Source organism: Balaenoptera borealis, assembly GCF_965194805.1.
Source record: "Balaenoptera borealis genome assembly, chromosome: 2".
Classification (NCBI taxonomy): Eukaryota; Metazoa; Chordata; class Mammalia; order Artiodactyla; family Balaenopteridae; genus Balaenoptera; species Balaenoptera borealis.
In genome coordinates, this window is record NC_138867.1 from 175,834,082 (window position 1) to 175,859,156 (window position 25,075).

Here is a 25,075-nt window from a genome sequence, read left to right on the forward strand (position 1 = left end):
TGTCATGACACCCTTAGCCAACCATGATTCAAGCGCCCCCAAAAGGAGGGCATTGGGTGTGGCCGTCAAAGGCTTGTGATTAATGGAACTCAGCACCCACCCAGCTGCCCAAGCCAGAAACCCAGCACTTGTGTTCAGCTTCCTGTTCTCCATCCTCATCCCCAACGGGTCACCCTCCTACACATGGCACCATCCTAGGTCAGACCCCCATTATCCACCTCCCAACTTTCCCCCCACTCCCTGTCTCTCTCTTCTTGCATCTTTTCTGCACGCAGTGGCCAAAACCAATGACCATGTCACTCTCCTGCTCCGACTCCTTCTGGAGCAACTGAATTCCTAGAAGTGCAAACTCCTAGCTTGGCATTCAAGGCTCTTCGGAATCTAGTCCAACTTACCTTTCTGTTTGCATTCCCATTGATTACTACACACCCCAAGCCCCAGCCACACTCTTTTGCTTCTCTTCCCTCTGCTAGAAATGCCCTTCCTCCACTTCTCCATTCACAGAACTATGCAGCCCTCAAAGCCCAAGGTAAATGTCCCATCATCTGACAGCCTCCACTGACTGCCTCTGGGCTCTGCCAGACCCCCGTGCTGTTTCAGAATCACCTTTGTTCCTGTCACTGGCTTCTGGCTTTAGACAGAAAACTCTTCAAAGGTGAAACTGTGATTTCTTCTTCTATGTGTTCACTTTCCCTTTAATCTTGGTTCTTGTCTCTGCCCCCAGCATGTGCCTGGTGTGTAGTTTCAGGACACATGTGAATGGATCCAGATCAGGGTTCTTTGGGGGCCAGTTAGCAAACATCTCCCTACAGCTACCTCTTGGGTCATGAGTAGAGCTGCCCCAGAAACACCCACCGTGGTGTGCCCGGGTATCTAGGTGCAAAAACATTCTTCGTGACATTTGCTTTTTTTAGGGTTCCTTTTTCTCATCTTTCAGACAAAAAAGAGAATTGGACTTTAACCTGCCGGGCACAGCCGTGCTCCAGGATTCAGCAGTCTCTACATGGTTTTTTCTTTTTAAAACCAAAGTCATCATTATTATCTCAAGGCTGTGCCCCCAAAGTATGAGACACACATCAGGAGAGCCACTGAGATATTTTCAGGCAGATCACAAACACAATTAAGTAACGGGATCACACAGGGAAACAGCTATGTTTTCTTCAAGTTATCTTTCAGGCCTCCTGTTTTGGTCAGAGATGAAGTCTCTGCTATGTGTTCATAGGTCTTTAATGCCTCCCTAACGCTCACTAATTTCCCTTTTAACAAAGAACCCAGCTTGAATGTAACAACTTGCTAGGCAACTGTTTCATTCTTGTTGGATTCACTTTTGCGGTTGCCTGTTCTATCTGAGGTTAACAATACTGGTTGTAAGGGTATGGCATAAAGTGTTCTAGCAAAACTGAAATGAAGTTTAGACTATGTGTTGGTGGAAAAAAACGTCAAGCAAGTGGACATCTAGGTTGTATGTGGAACTGGCTAAAATCTTGATGGGCCAAACTGCTGACATTTGGCAACACACCTCCTGGGGCACATCTACTCATCTAAAAATGACTCCATGGGCATTCTGGGGGTCTCTCTCCTAGGAGGCACTTCTCCCTTGGGAGAGGCTGAGAACAATCCTGTTTGTCGAGACACTGAGGAGAGGGTTCCTGGCAGTTCGGCTCCTGAGCATGCAGGAATGGCTTGATCAAGGTGTTCTTACAGAAAACAACCAGATTTTCAAATCACTTTGCTGAGAGTGTAGATGCTCCTGTTGGGGGGGTTACTTACTCCTCTTAAAGCCCAAGCCCTGGTTGTTTGGACTGTCCACCCTTCTCCCATCTGGGAAGCTGGACATTCACGCCCCTGATAACCACCCATCCGGCTCGTCTGCCCTATTGAAATAAGGCCATGGGGAGACCCCCTTCCACGCCCTTTATGTTCCCTTCCAAGAACTGGGCTAAATGGTGGGTCCTGATGAGAGGCAGTGGCCAAGACCCCTCCAGGCTCCTGCTCCTTGGGGAGCAGGCTGAGGGGACTCTGGTCACTGCAAGCGACAGGACGGTGGCAATGACACAAGGCTACAGAAACAGGCCCAGAACCAGTGTGGCTGCATCAGGGCACAGAGAACGAGACAGAACGAGAGAGAGAGAGAGAGAGAGAGATAGAGAGAGAGAGAGAGAGAGGCACTTTACCGTGTACTGCTCCTGGTGACGTGGCGTCGGAGGGAGAGACAGATCGTAAGCGGCCTCAGAAGAAAGAACACAGAACACACACATACATGCACGCACACCTGAGCACTCCCCTGCCCTGCCTGGGCACCAGGAGGGGCCGCCTCAGGCTCGTGGCTCTGGATGGTGTCCATCCTTCCATCTGGAAGACGCTTGTTCCGTCCCCTGCCTTTGGCTGGCCCCCGGCACTGCCCAACAGCACCAAGAAAGCCGAATTTCCAAGTAGCAGGACAGCCCGAAAGGTATCAACTACCAAAGGCGAATTCGCCACTGAAGGTCCCTGCCAAGAGCTGGAGGAAAATCCCTTTTCTCCAGAGGTCTGGGACTGTAAATTTTTAGAATGTCTTTTTTTTTTTGGCCACACCTCGCAGTATGCGGGATCTTAGTTCCCCGACCAGGGATCAAACCCGCGGCCCCTGCATCAGAAGCATGGAGTCTTAACCACCGGACTGCCAGGGAAGTCCTTTAGAATGTCTTGAAGGGGGTGAGCTTTGGAGTTAGGGGGACCTGGGTTTGACTCCCAGCACTGCCCTTACTTATTGTCCTCATCTGTAAAACAGACCTTTGGGGTGCTGATGCGTGATACACAGTAACTACGGCCTTGGCTTTACCCCCTAAGTTATGAAGGAGAAGGGGGGCAGCTAAGAGTTCCAATTTGGGATGAAATTAAGGGGCAACTCTCAAGAGCCTTCTGGGAAAATGTGGGCCTGGGGGAAGCTCTCTGCATCTGGCAGTGGCCCCTTGCACAACTCATCTTTGGAATCAAGGCTCAGTCTCATTATGACCCGCCAACCATGACTGGAGATCAAGGTGCAAGAAACTTGATTGCCATTAGAACAGTGGAAGCCCTACTGCCAAGCAGGTACTCTACAGAATTTCCCACCTGCCACCCCCTTGTGAAGTTAGTGACATTTCTAAAAACATAATGGGTTAAAAGCTTACAGATATTCCCACTGGATTTTTCTTCCCCCTGCTACCTTTCACTTTACCTCAGTGGCTTTCAAAGCTTAACATATCTAGGAATTATTGCATAGATAGAATTGTATAGATTCTCCTTTTTGGATTATTGAGGAATTTTTCAGTGACAGTGACTTCTGCCCAACCTGATGGATGATGTTAGGTGTAATATGTGAGTCTTCTGAATGTCACTCAATCTGTCTGTGGCAAGGCGGTACCATTATACCCATTTTCCAGATGAGGAAGCTGAGGCTCAGAGAGGGAAAGTGACTTGTCCAAGGTCACACAGCCGGGAAGTGGCAGACTGAGATTCAAACCCAGGTTTGTGTGTCTTGCATGCTAATCTCCTTTCCATTTCATTACACACACACAAAAGAATGCCTTCAAGGGTAAGGGTTGTTTTGAGGATGGGGATTAAAAAAAAAGGCAGCCCGGGGGCTCCTTCTTTGGCTTCCTGGCAGTTGGGTTCCTGAGCACGCAGGAGTGGCTTGATCAAGGTGCTCTGCCAGCTGTGCTGGCCTGCTTTGAGGGAGGAGTGGCAGCCCCAGATGGACTCTTGGCAGTGAGGGCAGGACCATGATTTGCCAGCTGCTGAGAAATGTCAGTTGGCTACCCCGTTGCATGGGCACAGAGCGTGATGTCAAGTGTGGTGACTCATGAAATGGTGTGTTAATGGTGGTCGCATGGACACAGCACACAGTCAGTAGATGGAGCAAGACACACGCACACAGATATTTGGGGGAGGTGCAGGAGGGGTGGAAACCGTCGGGAGAGCTTCGACACATCCCTTGGAGGACCACAGGGATCATTTTCCCATATCCGAGATGGGGCCACAATCACAGCACTGCAGAATCCTTGCCTCCACCCCAACAGGTGAGAACAGCAAGATTCCTTTCGACAGAGAAGGGAATAGTCTCATGCCCTCTTCCCCTGGACTTCTAGGCTCTGCTGGGGCCTTGAGGAAGACAGGCTGGCTGGGCTGTCAAGTCTCATTCTGCTGACTTGTGAAAGTCTCCATGTTCAGTGCTGGGAGATGGGCAGCAACCCTCAATCTGACAGCTGACTTCCCTCCACAATCTCTCTGGTCGTCAGTTTCCTCATGTACAAAAAAGGAATAATAAGAGAACTTCCTCCGTGGGGTTGTAAAGATTAAGTAAATGGAGGCTGTTACTATCATTATTACCCAGTCAAGTCTGTCAAAGTTATGGGGAAACTGAGGCACAGAGAGGTTCAGGGACTTGCACATCTAGAGAGAAACCGGACAGACTTGCTGGAACCTTTTTCTAAAACCATCAGGTTGATTTAACACTTGTTGGGGTTCTCAACCTTGTCTGCGAGGAGACAGGCACACAGGACAGATAATGTGAGTTAAAAGAACAGAAAGAAAAGAAGCAAAGGACTCTGGGATTGGACACTCAAGTGGAGACTCTCAGAGCAACCTCTACTCCTGCCAATGTGACATCCATCTGGTAACAAGGAAAGACAATAAGCAAAGTCCTTGTAGGGCGAGAGACCTTCTCAGGTAAGAGAGGCCAGAAACCTGAAGGCAGAGGGAGGATTCTGAAACTTTTCTGGGGAAAAAAGTAGCAGCCTGGGTGGGGGGTCCCTTCTCTGGTTTTCTGGCAGATCGGCCTAAGGCGTGCAGGAGCAGCTTGATCAAGGTGCTTGCCAGCTGTGCCTGGCCTGTGGCCCTGCCCTGGAGGAGGAGTGGCAGTGACAGATGGATTCTTGGCAGTGAGGTGGGGAGGGTGTGGCAGGGGTGGGGTCTCAGGGTCTACCTCTTCCATCCCTATGACCATCACATAACGGTGCTCCCCGGGTTGTCAGCTCTTCTAAAATCCCAAGAGAGTCCCTAACACTTGTCAGGACCCCACTGGCAAAATCTTACACACCCCAGTTCCTGCAAGATCCACGAGCTCACTGAGACTCATAGGGATGACCTTAAATACCTGTCCAGACCCTTTCCTCACATAGGAATTAAAAAAACAATTGGAAACAGGGATTTTCAATGGCATTAACTGGCTGGCTTCATGCCTGTAGCAACTTCATAAAACCAGTTTCAAAGGTTGACTCTACAAATACGCTGCTAAATTTCTCTGAGCTGTAGGCTCATTTTGAATGCCCTTGTATAACTTTATATTTAAAATGAAAACTCAAAAATTAAAAAACAAAATCAGCTCCCTGTGGCAGATTCTTCTGCAGACACAAAGAATCATTTTGCTTGATTCTGGGTGGAAAAATAATTTTGTTTTCGCAGATTAGGTTTGCTTAAAGTTGAGCTTAATTGTAGCTCCAGGGAAACTATGGCCCATCATGGCAAAAGCTCTACGGTTTGAAAGGCTTGTTCCCAGGTCTTTCGAAGGCCACACTTTTCCCAAATTGAGAGGCCAAATGAGGGATGGAGATGGGACAGGGCAATAGTGGGGGCCCCCTCTTCAGCACTGAAGCTTGTTGGCTCTCACAGAGGTCTGGAAGGAAAGTGTCAAGGATGAACTGATGGGCAGCAGACACTACCTCTATTGTACTACACCCAGTGATGGCCACGGAGGGCAAAACCCACCACCCAGGGCACAGCTGGCAAAGGGGGGTGTTGTGTGTGGACAGATGGATGTGATCTCTTTCTGAGCTCTGGGGGACCTGGGGGCTGCTGGGCAGACGTCATCCTGGAGGGCTGGAGGAAGTGTGGGAGGGGTGCTTGCCTGCACTTGCCTTCCCTGGACATGAAGACCACCCCAGGTCAGAACATGGTGGGGACTGGGTTTCTGATGCCAGAGCAAATGGCAGAGTGTCTGCCTTCTCCAGGCCATGGGGCCCAGGTTAGGCAGAAGGTCAAGGCAAAGGACAGGATGGAAGGGAGAGAGAGAGAAAGAGTCTGGAGGAGAGGGAGAGGGAGAAGGAGAGGGGAAGGGGGAGGGGAAGGGGAGGTGAAGAGAGAGAGAGAGAGACAGAGAGAGTAGGAGAGGGAGTCAGAGAGAGGGAAGGAGAGAGAAAAGGGGAAAGATAAAGAAGGAGAAAGACAGAAACAGGAGCAAGGGAGGGAAGGGAATTTGAGATGGATTCACTCCAGGATGAGGGCAGTCAAATGTTCTGGCTTTTCAGAATCGAAACTTTCTCAGGACCTAGCATGGTGCCTGACTGACACCTTGTAGAAGTCGCTCAAATAACTGATGGACAGAGGGAGAAGCATATTTCATTACATTCTCATATACACCTTTTAGAATCTTTTTTGGGGGAAGAAATCTGTGCTAACTTGATAAGAAACAAATTGTATCTTGTTTGTATTTTATATACCTCCTAATTCCAATGAAGTAGGTTTTTTATTTTCTTTCATTTTTTATTAGTCAGCATTCTGTGAAATTTCTGTGTTAAATCCTGTGCTCACTTACCTATTGAGGTTCAGTGTTTCTTATTGATTTGTAATTGCTTTTTATATATGAAGGCCATGGATACCTTGTCTTATTTGTGGTAATCTTTCTCCTCTAATTTGCTGTGCACTTTACTTTGATTATTATTATTATTAAACCTACAGGACATCTTAATGAAAATGTAGCCAAACTTCTTGAATTTTTAAGATAATCTCTTCCATTGTTCTAATGATCAAATACTCAATTACTTAAAAAAGTGGGAGAGAGAGAAGGAGGAGTGGAAGAGGGACAGAGGAAGAAAGAGAGAAAAGGAGAGGGGGTGGAAAAGAGCAGACACAGAAAGAGGAGGAGAAAGTAGAAGACAAAGAGAAAGGGGGTGAGAAGTCTGGCCAGAGTCAGAAATACATTCAGCTTCCTGACCTTCATGGTACATCTCCACCAGCTCAGAGGCGTCCAGAAACTCTGGAGATTTCTTGCTCTTCTGACACAACTTGATCTCATTGTGTTCCCAGGGAAGGATCTGAGAATGGCCCAGTTTAGCCCTTAAATTGGAAATGGGCCACCACACTGGCCTCCTGAAAAACCAAGTCCTCATTGTTTGCTCAGGTGGGTGGGCCATTCAAGGGCTCTTCCAGGTCTGCTGAGAAGGGGCCCAGGAGGCAGAGGCAAAGGGGAAGCCCCTGATTTCTCCTTATGTAGGTGAGGTGGGTCCGAATCCCTTTGAGACTTTCCTTTCTGGGAATGATCCACTGTGATGGGCACAGACGGGGTCCCTAAGAAGATTTGTTTCTGGATTAGGGGCTGATTAGGTTTTTCCATCCTGCCCCAAGCATCTACAACTTGAGGAATGTGCTGCTAAGTTTGCTACCAGGGCCCTAAGAGCTAATGGCTACTCAGCCCTTGGATGCCGTCTTGGAATCGCATCTTGGAATGGCTACTAAGCCTTTGGGTGCCATCTTGGAATGTCTACTGAGCCCTCAGGTGCCATCTTAAAATGGCTGCCCAGAATTCGGGCGCCATCTTGGAGCTGCATGATGAGGCATGACCTTTCAGAGTGTCCTAGGACTGCCAGGAGAAGTTCAAGACACACAAGGGGAGTCATCAGGTCTACAACTACAGGGCCTTCGGGCACAGGGTGGGGATCCAAATTCTCATGCACATTCGTTTCCTGATTGTCTTTTTAGGGGCTCCCCAAAGAGACAGTGGTTTGGGCAGAGCTTGTAGAGAAGAAGGAAGATGAGATGTCCCGGTGGGGCTAGTCTACGGAAAGCAGCACAGCAAGGGGTCGGTGGCATGGCTGTGTGAGGAGGTAGAAGGTGCGAGACCTTCTCCTTCTTCCTCCGTGGTGGGCATCATGCAAAAGCCAATCGAAGCTCTTCCTGGTGGCATGTGGATGCCTCCCACCACCCTGGAGACCACGCTCCCCTTCTCTGCACCCCGAGAACACGTCCCCCGATTCAATGGGCTGGGGACGGAGGGACGAAGGGGCAGGTGGAGTCCTCGAGAGGACACTTACGTGAAGGCAAAGGCCACCAGGGCCCCACTGACCACTATGAAGTCGAGAATGTTCCAGAGGTCACGGAAGTAGGCACCCTGGTGCAGGACGAGCCCCAGGTCGATCATCTATGGGAGGAGAAGAGACAGCGCTCTGATACCTTATCCCCGCCCTGCGGAGCAGCAACCACCCTTTAGCCTCAGGAGGAGGGACAACAAGAGGGGGCATGGTAGCCAATGGGACCACCCACCTCATCCTGAAGGGCTGGGACAGTGGCCAGAGGACCTGGGGGAGGAGTGAGAGCCCCTGCCCAAGGCACCTTCCCACCTTGTGAAAGGTAGTTCTGACTTGCTGGTTCTTAGGTCAAAACCTTGGGATCCCCCTGGGCTCCTCACCCCACATCAGATCCATTAGCAAACCTCGTTGGTTCTGCCTTCCAAACCTTCCAAGAATCTGCCCGCTTTTCACCGCCTTCTCTGCCACCACCCTGGGCTGGTCCCCATCATCTCCTGCCTGGACCAGTGCAATCGCCTGCTCCCAGTTCTCTTGGGTCCCACCCACCCTGCTCCCCCTCCCAAGCCTGTCCCCCCAGAGAGGCTAGAGGGTGACTGTGAACACCTGAGTCCAATCATGTCCCTCTGCTCAGAACCTTCCATGGCTCCCACCTCACTTGGGATAAAAGCCTAAGTCCTCCCTGCGGCCCCCAAGTTCCTGCATGATTCGTCCCTCCCTGCTCATCTCCCTGCCCTGGTTTCCCCACCCTCCTCTCTCACTCCTTCCGGTTGCACCAGCTCCCTTGATGTTCCTCAAACACACCAAGCATTTCTAATCTCTGGGGTGAGCCTCTTACACCAGGGCGGCATTCTTGAGGGTGCAGAATCCTGTGGAGCCCTGGCACTCACCTTGATCACCATCTCAAAGGTAAAGACGCCTGTAAAAACGTAGTCAAAATATCGCAGCACCTGCAGGGGATAAAAGCAAGGGGGCAGCGGATCATTGGCTTGCTCCAGCAGAGCTCCCGTGCACCTAGCCTTGGTCCACTGGGGTGTGTGGCCTCCAACAAAGTCCCCAGGGAGCAGAATCTCCATCCACATGAGGAAATGCTGCATCCATGTACAGTTGGGCAGGTCGTGCACTACCCAAGGGCCTCCTCCCACTGTCTCAGGGCAGATTTGTATGTTGTGAATGAAACTGTCCAGCAGATGGCAGCAAAGTCCCAGCAAAAATCTACCTCTACCAGGCTGGTCTGCTTACCAACGGAAAGGGTGGGTACCTTTTTTATTTGCCCAAAGCACTATATAGACTAGAGGTGGCCCCAGGGAAGTTCAGGGAGGACTGCATCTCTGTGGGCGACAGGTCTGATCCCCCAGTGCCTCTGACCTGCTGGGTCTCCTGGGTGAGTAACTGTTCCCACATAGGGTTTCCTAAACATGATTAGCCGTCCAGGACAGACACTGGGGACAAACCTCACTGTGGCGCCCATCTCCCTCCCCACTCCGGGGCCACACACTCAGCAGGGTGGGTTGATTCTCCCTCTCTCCACCACTTTACACAAGACCAGGCATTAGTGGTTTCTCTCTGGACGGGCAACATCCTGCACTCTGGCCCCTTTCCTGGCCATGCCATAGCACATCCCTGGTGTGACCCTGGCGTGAGGATGTTGAGTGTGCTGGCACAGTGCCCAGCACATGGTAAGCGCAGGGGGCTGACTTCATCAGATTTGCCTTGGAGAAGTAAGGGCTGGTAATTACTAAGGATGGCCACCAGAGGGCACCTGTGAGCACTCAAGTCCGGTCACCCGCCACCCTCTTCTCTGCTCAAGAACCCTCCGTGGCTCACACCTCACTCGGGTAAAAGCCAAAGTCCTCCTCGTGGCCTCCAAGGCCCTGCACAATCTGCCTGGCTACCTCCTTGCCCTCATCTTGTCCTACCCTCCCCCTTGCTCACTCTTGATTCTGCCACCCTGGATGTTCTCACCTCAGGGCCTTTGCACAGGCTGTTCCCTCTGCCTGGAATGCTCTTCCTCATGTTCCAACTGATTCCCTCTCTCTCCTCCTTTATGACTTGGCTCAAATATCACTTTCTCAGTGAGGCCTTCCCTGAATGCCTGTTTAAAATTCCACCAATTCTACCCCTTCCCCCATATCCCTCATCCCTAGCACTTATCACATCCTGACACACTATTTGTTATAGTTATTAATAATCTCACTGTCCACCTCCCCAACCTGAAAGTCAACCTCACAAGGACAGGGATGTTTGTCTGTCCCTGTGGCATCTCCAGCTTATAGTACAGTGCCAGGCATACTCAAGAAATGTTTGCTGAATGAATGCATGAATAGCTGTGGCTGCACTGGGTCCTGCAGGAGCTGGGATCTGTGATCTGTGTGGTCACCACTCACATTCTCATTATGTGTGGTGCTTGAAGGGCCATTGGAGACCAGAGCGGCCAGGATGGCTAACTTCCTGGGATGTGCAGCAGGTGCAAGGGGCTGGAAGTTTCCAGGAAGGCTGAGGGGATGGTGGTGGGAGAGCATTTCAGGTGCACCGGGCAGAGGGCACAGCGTGGATAAAGGCCTGGTGCTCTGTGAGCTCTGAGATGGCAGGGACTGTCTCATACCCTGTCAATCCTTGACGTTTAGCTCAGCACGTGGCACACAGTAGTTGCTCATTAAATAATTACTAAATAAAGCAATGAATGGACGGAAAGGAGGAAAGAAGGAAGGAAAGGAGGTGGGGGGAAAGGCAGGCCAGGTGGTCAGCTGAATCAAATCCTGGAGAGCTTAATAAGTGGAGCAAGAGGAAATCAAAAGACCAATAAATTAGGTTCAACCATATCTAATATGTAGATCTTTTGGACCTCTACAAAAGGCAATTTTCTGTAGCTCACTGGAATCCAAAAAGGTTCTCAGTCTCATTTATCACAGGGAAATGCAAATCAAATTCCCAATGAGATTCCACACCCACCAGGTTGGCTCAATGAAAGAGCTGACAGCACCAAGTGTGGGCAAGACTGTGGAGCAGTGGGAGCCTTGTACGTTGCTGGTGCGAGTAAACATTCTGGCTGCATCTTTGGGGCCAACCACATGTAAATTCTATGTATGATCCAGAAACTCCATTACTGGTTTTAGACCCTGGAGAAAGTCAAGCCCAGGGGCCCCATGTTGGGGATAGGGGATGCTGTGAGAGCATTCTAAACTGCAGACAATCCAAATGTGTGTCAAATGGAAGATGCATAAACAAATCATGGCATGGAGTGGAATATTAAACAGCAACGGAAAAGAATGACTGTCACTACCAGCATCCATACATGCTCATGTCATGGTGGACACGATTTTGGGTGACAGAGAGATGCACAGAATTTATCCCATCTGTTTAGTGTTAGAAACAGGCAAAAAAATTCTAGTGTTTAAGGATGCATGTACAGGTGGGAAAATCAGAGCAGCTAAGAAACGCTCCTTCCAGAAGTGGGGATTTTGATACCTCTGAGGTAAGGGTTGTTCAAGCACTGCTGACAACAGGGGTCAGGTCATTCTCTGTGGTGAGGCTGCCCTCTGCGCTGCAGGGCGATGAACAGTGTCCCTGGTCCCCACCCTCTCGATGCCAGTAGCAACCCTCCACCTGTCCCAACTCACAACACCCAAACGTGTCTGAAGACCTTGTTCCCACTTGTGAACCCCGCTCCAGAGGGAAGGGATGGGGGCGATCAAAGAGGTGCCTGTGGTCACGCTCAGTTTTGTTCTACTTCTTGGCTTGGGCGGTGCCTACATGGGGGAGTGCACTCGATAAATGAATGGATCTTACGTGTTCTGGGCACTTTTCTGAGGCCTGTTCTAGATCAGCTAATAAAAAGAACTCGGGAAGGGGGCCCGGGGTATCAGCTGCCTTACCATGCTCTTGAAGAGAGAGGACTTTTAAAAAAAAATTTATTATTATTTTTTTTGGCCGCGCGGCATGTGGGACCTCAGTTCCCCAGCCAGGGATCAAACCCGTGCCCCCTGCAGTGGAAGTGTGGAGTCTTAACCACTGGACAGCCAGGGAAGTCCAGAAGAGGGAGGGCTTTGAGGAGAGAGGTTTCAACTGTGAGATGGAGCAGTGGGGATGGGGCAGGGGAACCAGAGCTCCGCAAACGCTCCACGAGGGCTGGTCTGAGCCCTGCCAGGGTTCTCTACAGCCCCAGGAGCTGCAGCGGTCCCCCTGGAGCCCCCATGCCCATCCCCTCCCTGCCAGAGACAAAGCCTGCTCCAGTCTCCTAGAGTCAGCAGGGGGTTTGCTGACCCCTCTTGGGACGCCCCTCCCCCAAGCCTGGCTCTCTGGGTCCCTAGTTGAAACCAGGCAGCAGGAGATAACAGAGTGCAGCCTCAGCCCTGCCCTGGTACCAGTTTCCTCCAGGAGGCTTGTTCTAATTATTTCCTTCCATCTCCCCCATCGGGTCCCCAGGGGGCCTGCCAGGCCTGTGAAGGAAGGGAAAGTGCAAAGTAAGCTGAGGACGGGCTTGATTTATGGGACTTGCCAGCCTTGCCAAGGCTCCTAACCTACTTAGCGAGGGCAGCAGGGCCTGACTCCCAGAGGAAGGTGGCTCGTGTAGGGGGCGATGGGGGTAGAGGAAGGAGCTGGGGAAGAAGGCGCTGCCACCAGTCCAGCCTCTGTCACGCCCTGGCCTGCTGGTGCCTTGGTTTCCCCTCTCAACCACGGCACACACTCATTCCTGCATGGCAGGACTTAATCGGGGACATGCGCACAGTAGGTGTCTTATAAAGGGAGACAGTTGAGGGAAGCAGCGGGAGATCTAGTGGGGGCAGAATTGGAATTCTGCTGTGTGACCCTGGACAGGTCACTAAACCTCCCTGAGCCTCAGTTTCCTCATCTGTCCAATGGGGATACCCCAAGCACCTGGGGCTGTGCCTGGGACACAGCAAGTGCTCAACTGACAGGGGCTGTTAGCAGACCTTGGGCCCCCAAACGGAGAGCTTTTTAGCTCTCCCAAAAGCTCAAAGTTTAGGAGGTGCCTCTGAGTCAAAATAATCCTTTCTTTCAAAGCTTCGCATCAAAACCAAAAAGTCCATTTGGTGACACCTGACTGCAGAGGAGATGCCTCTGGAACACCCCCTGCCTCAGTACCTCCCCACACTCCACGCAGAGCTTGTGCACCTCCACATCCTGCCAGACTCACTCCCCCCACCAGGGATTCCGGCAATTTTCAGCCCCCTCTTGGCCACCTCTTCCCCACCAGGCACACGGAACCACAGTCGCAAGGAACATCCTTCCTCAAGAAGAGAATCAGACCTTCCCCTCCCAACCAGCGGCCACAAGGGCTGCGCCCAGGGGTGCCCCCAACATTTATTCCACCCTAGCTATCAGCTTTTACGATGCAGGAGAAAGTGGCCGGTGACAGAGTAGCTGGGCTGGAAGGAACCTGCTGGGTGGGACTCACATTGTTCCGCGGTGCGTTGGGCTGCACGGGGTCCTCAGCCGCCAGGGCGATGCTGCTCATGGCAATGACCATGAGGATGCACATCTCAAAGTAGCGCAGGTTCAGGATGTAATGGCACAGGCGGCGAAGGCTGGGGACAGGTAGGCGTGCAGAGGTCCACTCAGACCGCAGGCTATCGAACCCCTTCCTCTGTAATCTCCTTATGTCACCTACCACTATCTGAGACGATCTCTAACTCCCAAGGTCCCACACCCAACAGAGTAACAAGCTCCTTCATCTGGGGACCCTCTTGGGGCAGGGGAGCCCTCAGCGAGGGAAGAGATCCACGTCTCTGTTTATAAGTTCCCATCACTTCCAAACCACCCTCTTGGAACATCTTAACTCACAGGCTGAGTTGAAGAAATATTGTCCTTGATTCTGTAGGAGATGAAAAGCTTTTTATGCATAAAATGTCACGTGGTCAAACAAAATTGGGAAATTCTGGGTTAAGTAGATTTCCGTTTTTTTTTTTTCAATTAGTTGAGTGACCTTAGGCAAGCTATTGTACCTCAGTGCCCTCATTGGTGAAATGACCATAACAATAGTGTCTAACTCACAAGAATGTGAGGATCAAAGGAGTTAATATATGCCTGGTACATGGTAGGGGCTCCAAAAGGTTAGTTACTTAAATTATGAATTGCAGGCCTTATCAGAGCCTTCAATATGCTAATGAGATAATAATGAAATAATTAACCTCAAGTGGAGCTAATAATGATAAATATGTCATGATATTCTATGAATGGCTGCAGGGCTGAGTGGCTAAGAACAAGGATGCTGGAGTCAGTCTGTCTGGGCTCTCCCACTTGCTTGCTGTTTGACTTTGGGCAGGTGACTTCATCTCTCTGGACCTCAGTTTCTTCATCTGTCCAATGGGGATAAGCAAAGTACCAACCCCTATAGGGTTATTATGAGAAAATTTTTTTATTTGTAAAGTATTCAGAATAGTGCCTGGTGCTAAGTGCCACATAAGAATTTCTTTATTAAAATAGATAATGTCAACCACATAAAAAAGTAAATGCACAGGGTGAGTCTCCAAGAAGCAGGTTAGAGAAAGCAGTTTCCCCTGAAGCTGATTTGACATGATTCTTCTTTGCCAAGAAGCATTTTGAGGGACCAGGGTTTCAAAAAATACCCTTTGGAAAAATGCAATTCTAAAACAACCTCTGAGCCACCAAGACATACATGCGATAAATTTCTCCCCTAGCTAATCCAGCCTCCTCAAGGATGCCCAAGACAGAGGGCCATGAACTCACAGACCATCTACCCAGAATCCAAATCCTTGTAGAGCAGAGCTCAGGGACCTGGGCTGCCATGTACAATTGTACAGGTTGTGCACTGCACAAGGCAGCCATTTCTAAGGGACACCTCTCACATCACAGACAGTGTAGATGTGGATATTTATGACAGTGGTTTTTAGTTGGTGGCAGGAGGGGGTCTTTTCCAACAAAATCAGTACTTTATGATAAGTTTCTATCTTCTATGACTTAAGAAAGGGACATCATTTTTTAATTTGCTCAAAGGTCTCCTATGGACTAATGGTCTTAGAGGCAACTCTCCCCCACTACCCTTTGTCTGGGTCTGCCCTCTGTCCTGACTTCCACTGCCCCAGTGGGAGCCCTGGGCCCCCTGCCCTGGCCATGGGCCATACTCACGGGTTGGTTGTAGAGAGGATAAACATGGAGCTGTAGGGGGGCATGGGCTTGGGGCCGTCTTCCCCGGGGTCGTCTTCCTCCTCCTCTTTCTTCTCTTCCTCCTTTTTTGGCAGTGGGTCTGGGTTGGCGTTTTTGTTCACTGTTGGGAAAAGAAGCAACACAGGGCTCCCTCCACGATTTCCCGCAAACCTCTGGTCTCCTGCCTACTCTCCAGAGCAGGCAATAAGCAGCTGACACAAAGTGCCTACTATGTGCCAAGCACCCTATTATGCCATTTAATCCTCACCTGACCCTGTGAGGTTGGTACTTTATGATGCCCACTTTACAGATGAGGAAACTGAGGCACAGAGAGGTGAAGTGGCTTGCCTAAGGTCACATGGCTGGGATGTGGCAAAGCTGGGATTTGAACCTGGGTAGCCTGGCCCCAGAGTGCTTGCTCTCAACCACTCTACAGCCTTGAGTCTGCTGGGACCCTCACGGGAAACTAACATAGACCTACCCCCAGCCTATGATGACCTTTATATTGTCACTTGGAGATAGGCAGGGTGGCCAAGAGCCCCACTTTACAGATGAGAATACTGAGCCCCTCCCATAGTCAAACTGCAGGGGTTTCCCCCATTAACACCCCTCTCCTGAATGGGGGGAGGCACCATCCTCCTGAGCATTGATCCTGCAGCCTAGCCACTCCATGGGTCCGTGGACAGGCTGAGCCTTGCTGAGCCTCAGTTTTTTCATCTGTGAAATGGGCACAATGACAAGATCCGCCTTGTAGGACTGTGGCAAGCATTTATAGAGCAAACTCATGGACAGCTTTTGCATAGAACTGGCTACCATTATCATCTTAAAAATAATAAGCTCGGGGTAATTTCCAAATTCCTGGTGCTTCTCAGATCATAATCTTACAAGGGGGAGTTTGGGGGGGCAAAAACAGCCAATCCCTCAAGGTCCTAGACCTGCACTGTCCAGCATTTGAAACGTGGCTAGTTCAAACTGCAGCATGCAGTGTAAAAACACGCCAGATTTCCAAGACTGAGTATGAGAAAAAGAATGTAAGGTAGCTCATTAATAATTTAAAAGGTATTGATGACACATTGACATGTTAACATTTTGGATACAGATCAATAGTATTTTGGGTTAAATACAATCTAACTATTAAAGTTCAATTCACCTATTTCTTCTTTATTTTTAATATCACTCCTTCCTTCCTTCCTTCCTCCCTCTTCCCTCCCTCCTTTTCTCCTTTCGTCCCTTCTTTCTTTCTTTTAACATGGCTACTAGAAAGTTTAATAAATAAATAAATAAATAAATTAATTATTTTGGCTGCACCACTCGGCTTGCAGGATCTTAGTTCCCCAACCAGGGATCGAATCCGTGCCCCCTGCAGTGGAAGCATGTAGTCCTAACCGCTGGACCACCAGCGAATTCCCGTAGAAAGTTTAAAATTACATAGGTGGCCTGTGTCACATTTCTTTTGGACAGCGCTGTCCTAAAGAATCATCTGACTCCCCCAGATTTCCATCAGAGGAATCCGTTGACTCCTCAAATATGGTGGCTCCCTGGCTCTCCTGTGGGAATTTGGGATGCAGGAAATGTTGCTAACCTATTGTGTACTTGCCAGGCATCGTATGCATATTATCTCATTTAATTCCCCAGCAGCCCTGTGGGGGCAGGAACTATGTCTCTACCCATTTTCCAGATGAAGCAACTGAGGCCAGAGAGGTGGAGCCACCGTCCAGAGTCACCCAACTGAGCCTCTGGGGATTGAGCCCAGGAGGCCGGCTCATGTGTGAGATTGGAGCTCATACCTTGGACGACGGTGTGGTTGAGGGGGCGCGGGCAGGCTGGGGGGATGTCCACCGTGGTGTGGTCGGGTTTCCTGGCAGTCTTAGCTGAGGTGGTCTGGGTGCTGCTGGGGTTGGTGACGATAAGGCTGTTCTCGGGGGTCTTGGGGGGGCCGGGGTTGGACGGGTTCCCCGGGTTGTTGGGTGTCCGGCGGCTGGAAGCACGCTGGGGGTTGGTGGCCACGGCAGGTGGGGCAGGCGTGGGGCTGGGGTCGGTGCTGTTCACCATCTTGGCCGGGCTCTGGGGCAGGCCGGCATGGCCGAGGCTGTCGTGGGGACTTGCTGACTCCGCGGTGGCCAGCTTGTTGTTCTTCATGTTGTCAATATCCTCGGCCAGGGGTGGGTCTTGGCGGCCCAGGTCCTGCTGGATCGGCCGGGTGGTTGACAGGTTGGGGCCCGACACGGGGACCCCGGAGCCCTGGTTCTCTCTGTGGCAGGCAGGCCAATGAAAAAGAACCCATATGTGAGTTAGAACATAAGAGGGAATGTCTCCAGATCCTGCCTAAGATTCCACCATTCGAGGTACAAGTTGGCGGTCGAGGGGCCGTGTCCTGAAACTCCCTGGTGCCTGGTCCGTTCTTGTTAGGGATCAAGACCCCATGGGAGTGTAAGTGCCCACCCTCCCAGGTTTCAGTGTGGTGCTTTTCCTGCCAGGAGGGCTGCTTCCTAAGAGATGAGGCTACTCCTTCATGGAGAAATCAGAAGGGAAAAGAACTTTCTGCCAGAGTCCGCATGTCTCCAACCCAAACCTTCCTGACCCTGCCTATGTGTCTCCCATTAGCTCTGAGGCAGGACGGGGACACACAGTGTTTCCAGAAGTGGCTAAAGCACACACAGGGACACCATCTCTTTAGGGGTGGAATTGCCTCATGGATTTATCTTCTTGTTTTGTTTTTTGGCCACGCCATGTGGCTTGTGGGGATCTTAGTTCCCTGACCAGGGATTGAACCCCGGCCCTCGGCAGTGAAAGCGTGGAGTCCTAACCACTGGACCGCCACGGAATTCCCTGCCTCATGGCTTTAAATGCTTGTAGTAAGAATGCCCCTTCCCAATATTCCAGTTAGGGAAAGCAGGTAATATACGTACATTAACATACTAAAAAATAACAATAGAAATAATAACAGCAAACATTTCAGTAACACACTTGCCTTGTAATAACCCCTTCGTCCTTAGCCCTAAGAGGGATAATTACTAGCACCATTTTACAGATGAGAAAACTGAAGCTCAGAGAGGTTAAGTCTCTTGCCAAGGCTACACAACCAGTAAATGAACAAGGTAATTTCTCACAGGGATACAAGTGTGGTGGGCAAAGCATTCCAGGCGGGGGGAACAGCCAGTGCAAAGGCCATGAGGTGGGGATAAGCTTGTTGAGTTTCAGGAGGCTGGTATGGCTGAAGGTGGAGAGTGGGAGAGATGAGGTGGGTAGGGGTTTGGTGCCTCAGTGACTCAAATAATTAACACCACGCAGATGGACATGAGGAGAAAAGAGTCTGAGTGCTCCGTGCATTTGGAGAAGGAGAGGAAAAAGTTAAGGGTCCTTGCTTAGCTTTTCGGACCTCAATGCCCACTGAGACGTCAGCGCCTCAAGGCAAGGGGTTTATTTTTGTCTGTCTTGTTCACAGCTGTGGTTTCAGTGCCCAGAACAGGGCCTGGCACATGGCAAATGCCTGGTCACTTCTCGTCAAATGATAAATGAGTGTCCCCATTTTTCAGATAAGGACACCTGAGGCCCAGGAGAAGTCCCACAGGCCTAGACTTGCCATCAACCCCTGCCTTCTCCCATCTGCACGCTCACCGCCAGCTTGTCAGAGACCCCCAGGAGCCCTGGCTTCGGTGAGGGTGGCTGCAGGCCCCGCTCACTCTGTGTCTTCCGCTGGTCCCAGCTCTGCCTGCCTGTGCATGGATCTGCGTGGACCTGACGCCCAGTCTGTTCTGTTTGCCTTCAGACACCTCTTCTGGACCCTCGATCCTCAGATAAGAGGCCCCATCATTCTTCCCCCATCCCTGGGCACTGGCCCCGGCAAAAAGTCTGTTTCCCGGAAACCCCAGTGACATCTGTAGTTTATAATCTCAACGACTCCTCTCTCCAGAGGGCTCTGCAGTCCAAGACTTACCCCTCTGGCTCTTCTTAAAGGCACCTCCCAATTCTGTATCCCGTGCCCTCCACACCTCCTCATAAGAGCTCACACATATTGAGTACTTGCTGTGTGCCAGCCTTGACACGTCAGCTCATCTAATCCTTAGAATAACCACAGGGAGTGGGCAGTAGTGTTATCCCCTTTTTACAGATGAGGAAACCAAGGCCCAGAAACACGAAGGGCCTTGCCCAAGGCCACACAGTCAGTTGCCGGCAGAGGCAGTTTGGACCCAGACCACATGGTTCCAGCACCCATAGTAACCCCCACCTGACACTGCAGCTCTCTTACTAAGCAGTTTGAGATCTCCCAGGAGGCTCAGCCCGCAGCTGCTGGGTGCAGGGAATCCTTGGCACGTACTACAACCTCCAACAGTGTGAGCCAGCCTCTCTTCTACTTTGACTCGTTAACTTCTGGGACAATCTTATGACGCCTGAATTGTTACCGCTCCCATTACACAGATGAGGAAACTGAGGCCCGGAGAGGGTGAGTTAGGCACACTAGAAAATGGTTTTGTGGGACTTCCCTGGTGGCGCAGTGGATAAGACTCCCGCGCTCCCAATGCAGGGGGCCTGGGTTCAATCCCTGGTCAGGGAACTAGATCCCACACGCATGCTGCAACTAAGAGTTCGCATGCCATAAATAAGGAACCCACGAGCCGCAACTAAGGAGCCCGCCTGCCGCAACTAAGGAGCCCATGTGCCACAACTAAGGAGGCTCCCTGCTGCAACCAAATAAATAAATAAATATATAAAAATTAAAAAAAGAAAATGGCTTTGTCAGGCTGTCGCCATCACACACTCACTCAAGAGACCAGATGTGAGCAAAAGACAGCCCTCAGATTGTATCCATTCACGGAACACCCAGGAGATTAGGTACAATCGCAGGAACCAAAGCCCCTGGACAGCATAGGCTTAATTCCTGAGGCCCAATCTGTAACCCTAAATCTACCTAACACTTAAAAATTTAAAATATGCTGGCCTCTGTAAATCAACTATACTTCAAATAAAAAATAATAATAATTTAAAAAAAAAGAAAAAGCTGGCCTCCCCTGGAGGCCCCTCCACTGGCTAAGCCACCAGTACCCTCTTTCTTGTTTTATTTTTGCATTTTAACTTGCAAAAAGTCCATGGTGTTTTTAGCAAGCAGAAGAGAGATGAGGTAATTTATTTTCAGGCTTGTGTCCCTGAGGCCGCAGAGGGAGAAGGGCAGGTCCAGGCAAATTCCTCACTTCTCAGTCATGTGAGCAGGTCCTAGATTGACAGACTGACCTGGGTTTGAGTCTCACCAATGCCACTTACTAGCTGTGGGATCCTCTGTAGCTTGATTAGCCTCCCTGAGCCTCAGTTTCCTCATCTTTATTTATTTATTTTTTAAATCTTAGCAGAGTTTGTTCAATTTTTTAAAAAATATTTATTTATTTATTTGGTTGCACCTGGTCTTAGTTGCAGCAGACAGGCTCCTTAGTTGCGGCATGCGAACTCTTAGTTGCAGCACGCATGTGGGCATCTAGCTCCCTGACCAGGGATTGAAGCCAGGTCCCCTGCATTGGGAATGTGGAGTCTTATCCACTGCACCACCAGGGAAGTCCCGGTTTCCTCATCTTTAAATTGGGGATCATAGTAGTAGAACCTTCTCTATAACATGGAGACTAAAGTGAAGATCCTGGAGCTTATTTGCTATGTGACCACCGGTGATTTACTCAGCCTGTTTCTCAGCCATAACATGGGGATGATAATCTCGCTGAGTTCCTGTGAAGAATAAATGTGTGAATGAGCTGAGAGCTACAGCATTGCTCGCAGGCCTGGAAACCTAATGGAATTTGCTCTGTTGGATTTAGAACTTGCTGGGGACCAGAGACGTTTTATTCCTTCCAATTTCCCCCTTTTGGAATAGGAATGTCTATTTTTGTGCTTGTCCCACCTTTGTGTTTTGGAAGCAGATAATTGGTTTTCTAGTTTTCAGGTCCACAGATGGAAGAAAATTTTGCCCCCAAATGGATCATACCTAGAGTCTTACCAATACTGGAGTTAGATGATGAGATTTGGAATTTTTGAGCTGATGATGGGGTAAGACTTTTGGGGATGTTGAGATGGGGTGAATGTATTTTGCACATGTACATCAGATGAAAAGCTGGCTGGGAATATTTTCTCATCATTTTGTATATTCTTTTAAGTAGAGCTCTACCAAAAAGCAGGCTCCGTGAAGTTATCATTTCAAAGAGAATCTGAATCTTTTGGTCACCATCTAGAGAGACTGTACTAAATAACACAGCAGTTGAGATCACGGCGTACGTTTTGTTAGAGGGACAGCCTCACACATGGACCAAGAGCCCCTTGTTCGGATGGAAAGGGGATCTGAGGGTCTTTTGTTTTGTCTTGCTTTTGTTTCTTCTGCTGGCTCTGTTTGCAGTGGAGTTTTAACAAGCTCAGCCTGCAGAGGCCTAGTGTCAATCTCCAGGAAGTTTTATTTCCAAGTGTCTCCAAGGAGAACTCAAAAGCGGCAGAAAACTTTGAAGTCAGGCCCCTTCCCCCTTCCCTCTTGGGGATCTGCCATCATCTGCCCGGAATTGGCAGCTGATTGCATAATGCCTGTCCTGCACTACATCCCTTCGCCAGCTAATCACTTCAGCATCCCTCTGCCAAGGGCTATGGACATCTTGCCTGGGGCATGCTCAGGTCCCTCAATTCAGAGGATGGTGTTTGTGTCCCCGCTATCCTTAGGACCTGCACATATTAACTCATTTAGTCCCCACAACAATCACCATCTGAGGTGCTACTAGGATCAGGCCCATTTTACAGATGAGGAAGATGATGCCCAGAGAGGCAAAGGCGCTTGCCCGCTGTTATCCAGCTGGGAAAGGGCTGAGGTGGACTCTGGCCCTAGAGATCTGAAGCTACAGCACCACTCAGTGAAGAAAGTGGGGCAATGGATGACTTGGGTGTGCGTGGAATGGAGGTGCTGAGACTGGCTAAGGCAAATTGGGGGTGCTGTTAAGAATCAGGGTGTTAAGGGATGAAGCCTCTCCTCTCCACCCCATGCTGGATAAACTGTGAGGCTCGGAAGTCCAGTATCTCTCTTATTGCTCCTTTTGGGGAGTAGGTTGTCTTGGTGATGAGAGCAGGTGGAACTCGTGTGCAAATAGCCGAGATATTAATTCTAGGGTGGTGCAGGTCTTGCAAAAGGTCCCGTTGCTCAGTCAAATCTAGCAGGAGGCACTGCCCAGCTATCAGGGAGTGGTGGATACCCTGAAATCCACAGATTTTTTTACTGGGAGTCAGAGAAAGCTCCATCCTCACTTTGGTGCCCCTGGGGTGACACTGGGCTCAGCCACCTGGTGTGGGAGGTCAGGGGTTAGCGACTGTTTAATGATACAAAACAGAGCGTGCTCTACCCCCTTTTTACTGGGGTGAGCCAGTGAAAGCTTCCGGGGTGGGGGACATGTAAACCTGGGAAAACTGAAGTGGAAGAGATTAAGGGAGAAATGGTGGGGGAAGACAGGGGAAATAGAAAGAAAACAATTCTATTTATTATCAATGCTCTGGAGAATCAAAACACAGAGTGTGTCTGGGGAGAGGCCTAAGGAAGGACAAGAGGAGAAATGTGTGAGGCAGGCCTGTTAAGGACCACTGGCTTTGTCATAATACAGAACTGAAATGTCTTTTTAGTATGTTACGTTCTTGAATAAAATTTTATCTTCGCCATTCTTATTTTATTTTTTTGGCTGCGCCACACGGCGCATGTTTGTCTTGGATTTTTTTTCTCTAAAAGTGCCCGAATCTTCATGAAGTTTTATTTCCAATGAGAACCTTTTTATCAGCCAAATGAATAATGCCTCTCCTGGCCACATCTACCTCGACACATCTATTAATAAAGGAGTGGGCAGTACCCTCCTGGTGCAGATTTGGGGGTGGAAGTGGGGGAGGTACTTTGTTCCTCTGGAGAGGAGGGGGAGCAGGGGCCACCTGTGGAATTCAGGAAAGCTGGGTTCTTATCACACTACTGCTATCAGCTGGCTGGCTGCCCTTGGGGAAATCCCTTTCCCTCTCTGGGCCTCAGTTTCCCCATCTGTAGAAAGAAGGAGTTTGAGTGGACAAAACAAAAGGCTATGCATCTAAAGTTTTGTTTTTTAGTCTATGATGCAAGTGTCTTAATAGTAATAATGATAATAATAATAGTAATAGCTAAAACTTATCGAATGCTTATTACTACTGCTACTGTGAAAAATAGTTAACATTTACTGAGTACTGAATAATAATAATATTCATACTAATAATAGCTAATACTTACTGCATACTTATTATAAGCCAGGCACCATTTAAAGCATTTTGCATGTATTAACTCATTTGAACCTTTCACCTACCCTAGGAGGTAGGTAGCATTCTTATTCCCACTTTACAGATGGGGAAACGGAGGCCCAGAGAGAGGAAGTGACGGGAGCTGTAAGTCACACAGCTGGGAAGTGATGGGGCAGCAGTGTGACCTCTGGCTCCAGAATCCTTGCCCTTCACAACCAGGCTGTGCTGCCCTTCTGTCCCTGTCATCCTTCTTCCTTCAATGATAGGAGTAGATATAATACAAGGATGATAACAGTAATATTAGTAGTATTAAAATAATAGCACCAGGAGACTTGCCTGGTGGTCCAGTGGTTAGGATTCCTCACTTCCACTGAGAGGGGTTGGATCCCGGGTCGGGGAACTAAGATCCAGCATGCCACGTGGCATGGCCAAAAAAAAAAAAAAAAAAAAAAATACCACCAGTGATCCACTGGTTCTTAATTATGGAGTCCTGTGCTAAACGCTCTATTCCACGTAAAATGCCTTCAGTGGCCTCCCATTTCCCTGGGAGGACTCAAGGCTCTGCTGACCTATTATACTCCCTGCAACTTCTTTGTCTGCCACTCTCTCCTCACCCTCCAAATGGCAAACTGGCCTCCTGCTGTTCTACCTTAGGGCCTTTACACATGCTGTTGTTAGCCTAGAACACTATTCCCTTCTCAGAAACAGTGGTTTTCAGGGGGCTGTTGCGGAGCTATGTGGAGACCTAATGCCATAGTAATGGGGGGCATTGTGGGCATTTAGGAAATGGGAGGCAGGTATATAAGTATCTTACCACGTGCAGGGCAGTCCCACCGAGGAAGAATTATCCTTTCTCCTTCATGACTCTCTAATGTCCCTCACACAGGTGAAAACTCTGCTTGTAATGATCTGAGTCTCTTGTTTCAACCTAACTCTGCTTTATGTATCAGCATAAAGTATTTTTTTGCATGTTTTAAATATACACCGTATCTTCCCAGAATGCAAGTACTGGACAAATTAAAGGAAGAGTAGACTCTATTTCGTACGGAACTTCACCATTTTGGAACATCTCCACACTGATGGTAACTCCCTCATGTTATTCGAGTAACCTGCATCCTGAGTCAGCTGGCATCTGTACCTGTCTCATTCATGGTGATTTTGTGGACAGGTGTCTGCATCAGAATTGCTTCACTCTGTCTTCTAGGGTCTCATTACTCAAAGTGTGGTCCCTGGACCAGCACTGGCTCCTTAGAAATGCAGAACCTCAGGCTGCACCTGAGACCTACTGAATTAGAATCTGTATTTTTCACAAGATCCCTGGGGATTCGTGCACCCATTCAATTTTGAGAAGTGCAAGCTTAGTGAATACGGCATGTAACAGAAGCATTTAAACACATCATTAAAAATTAATATGGTGCTGATGTATGTAAATGAAATCATTATGTTGTACACCTTACACTTATACCGTGCTGCCTGTCAATTATACCTCAATAAAAGTGGAAGAAAAAAAAAGAATACCTAATGCCGAAAAAAGAAAACACAAGGAACTTACAAGAGGGTTTTTTTAAAAAAAGAAAAAAAAATCAAAAGGATGCCCTAGTGGCGGGTGATATATAATAAAAGAAGAATAAGAGATCAACTATACTCCAATA

At 49.4% G+C, this 25,075-nt stretch overlaps 1 protein-coding gene across 8 annotated transcripts in view; it reads right to left on the reverse strand.

Annotated features, from left to right (window-relative positions):
* The window catches only part of CACNA1A (calcium voltage-gated channel subunit alpha1 A), a 338,162-nt gene that overhangs the window by 57,058 nt on the left and 256,029 nt on the right, over positions 1-25,075 (reverse strand). For all 8 annotated transcript variants that reach the window (XM_082381539.1, XM_082381542.1, XM_082381540.1 and 5 more), the window contains 5 exons: positions 16,955-17,418; positions 15,150-15,288; positions 13,459-13,588; positions 8,930-8,989; positions 8,049-8,155 (listed from right to left, as the gene is read on the reverse strand). In XM_082381539.1, the coding sequence (XP_082237665.1) occupies positions 8,049-8,155; positions 8,930-8,989; positions 13,459-13,588; positions 15,150-15,288; positions 16,955-17,418 (900 nt within the window). The remainder of the gene's footprint in view (positions 1-8,048; positions 8,156-8,929; positions 8,990-13,458; positions 13,589-15,149; positions 15,289-16,954; positions 17,419-25,075) is intronic.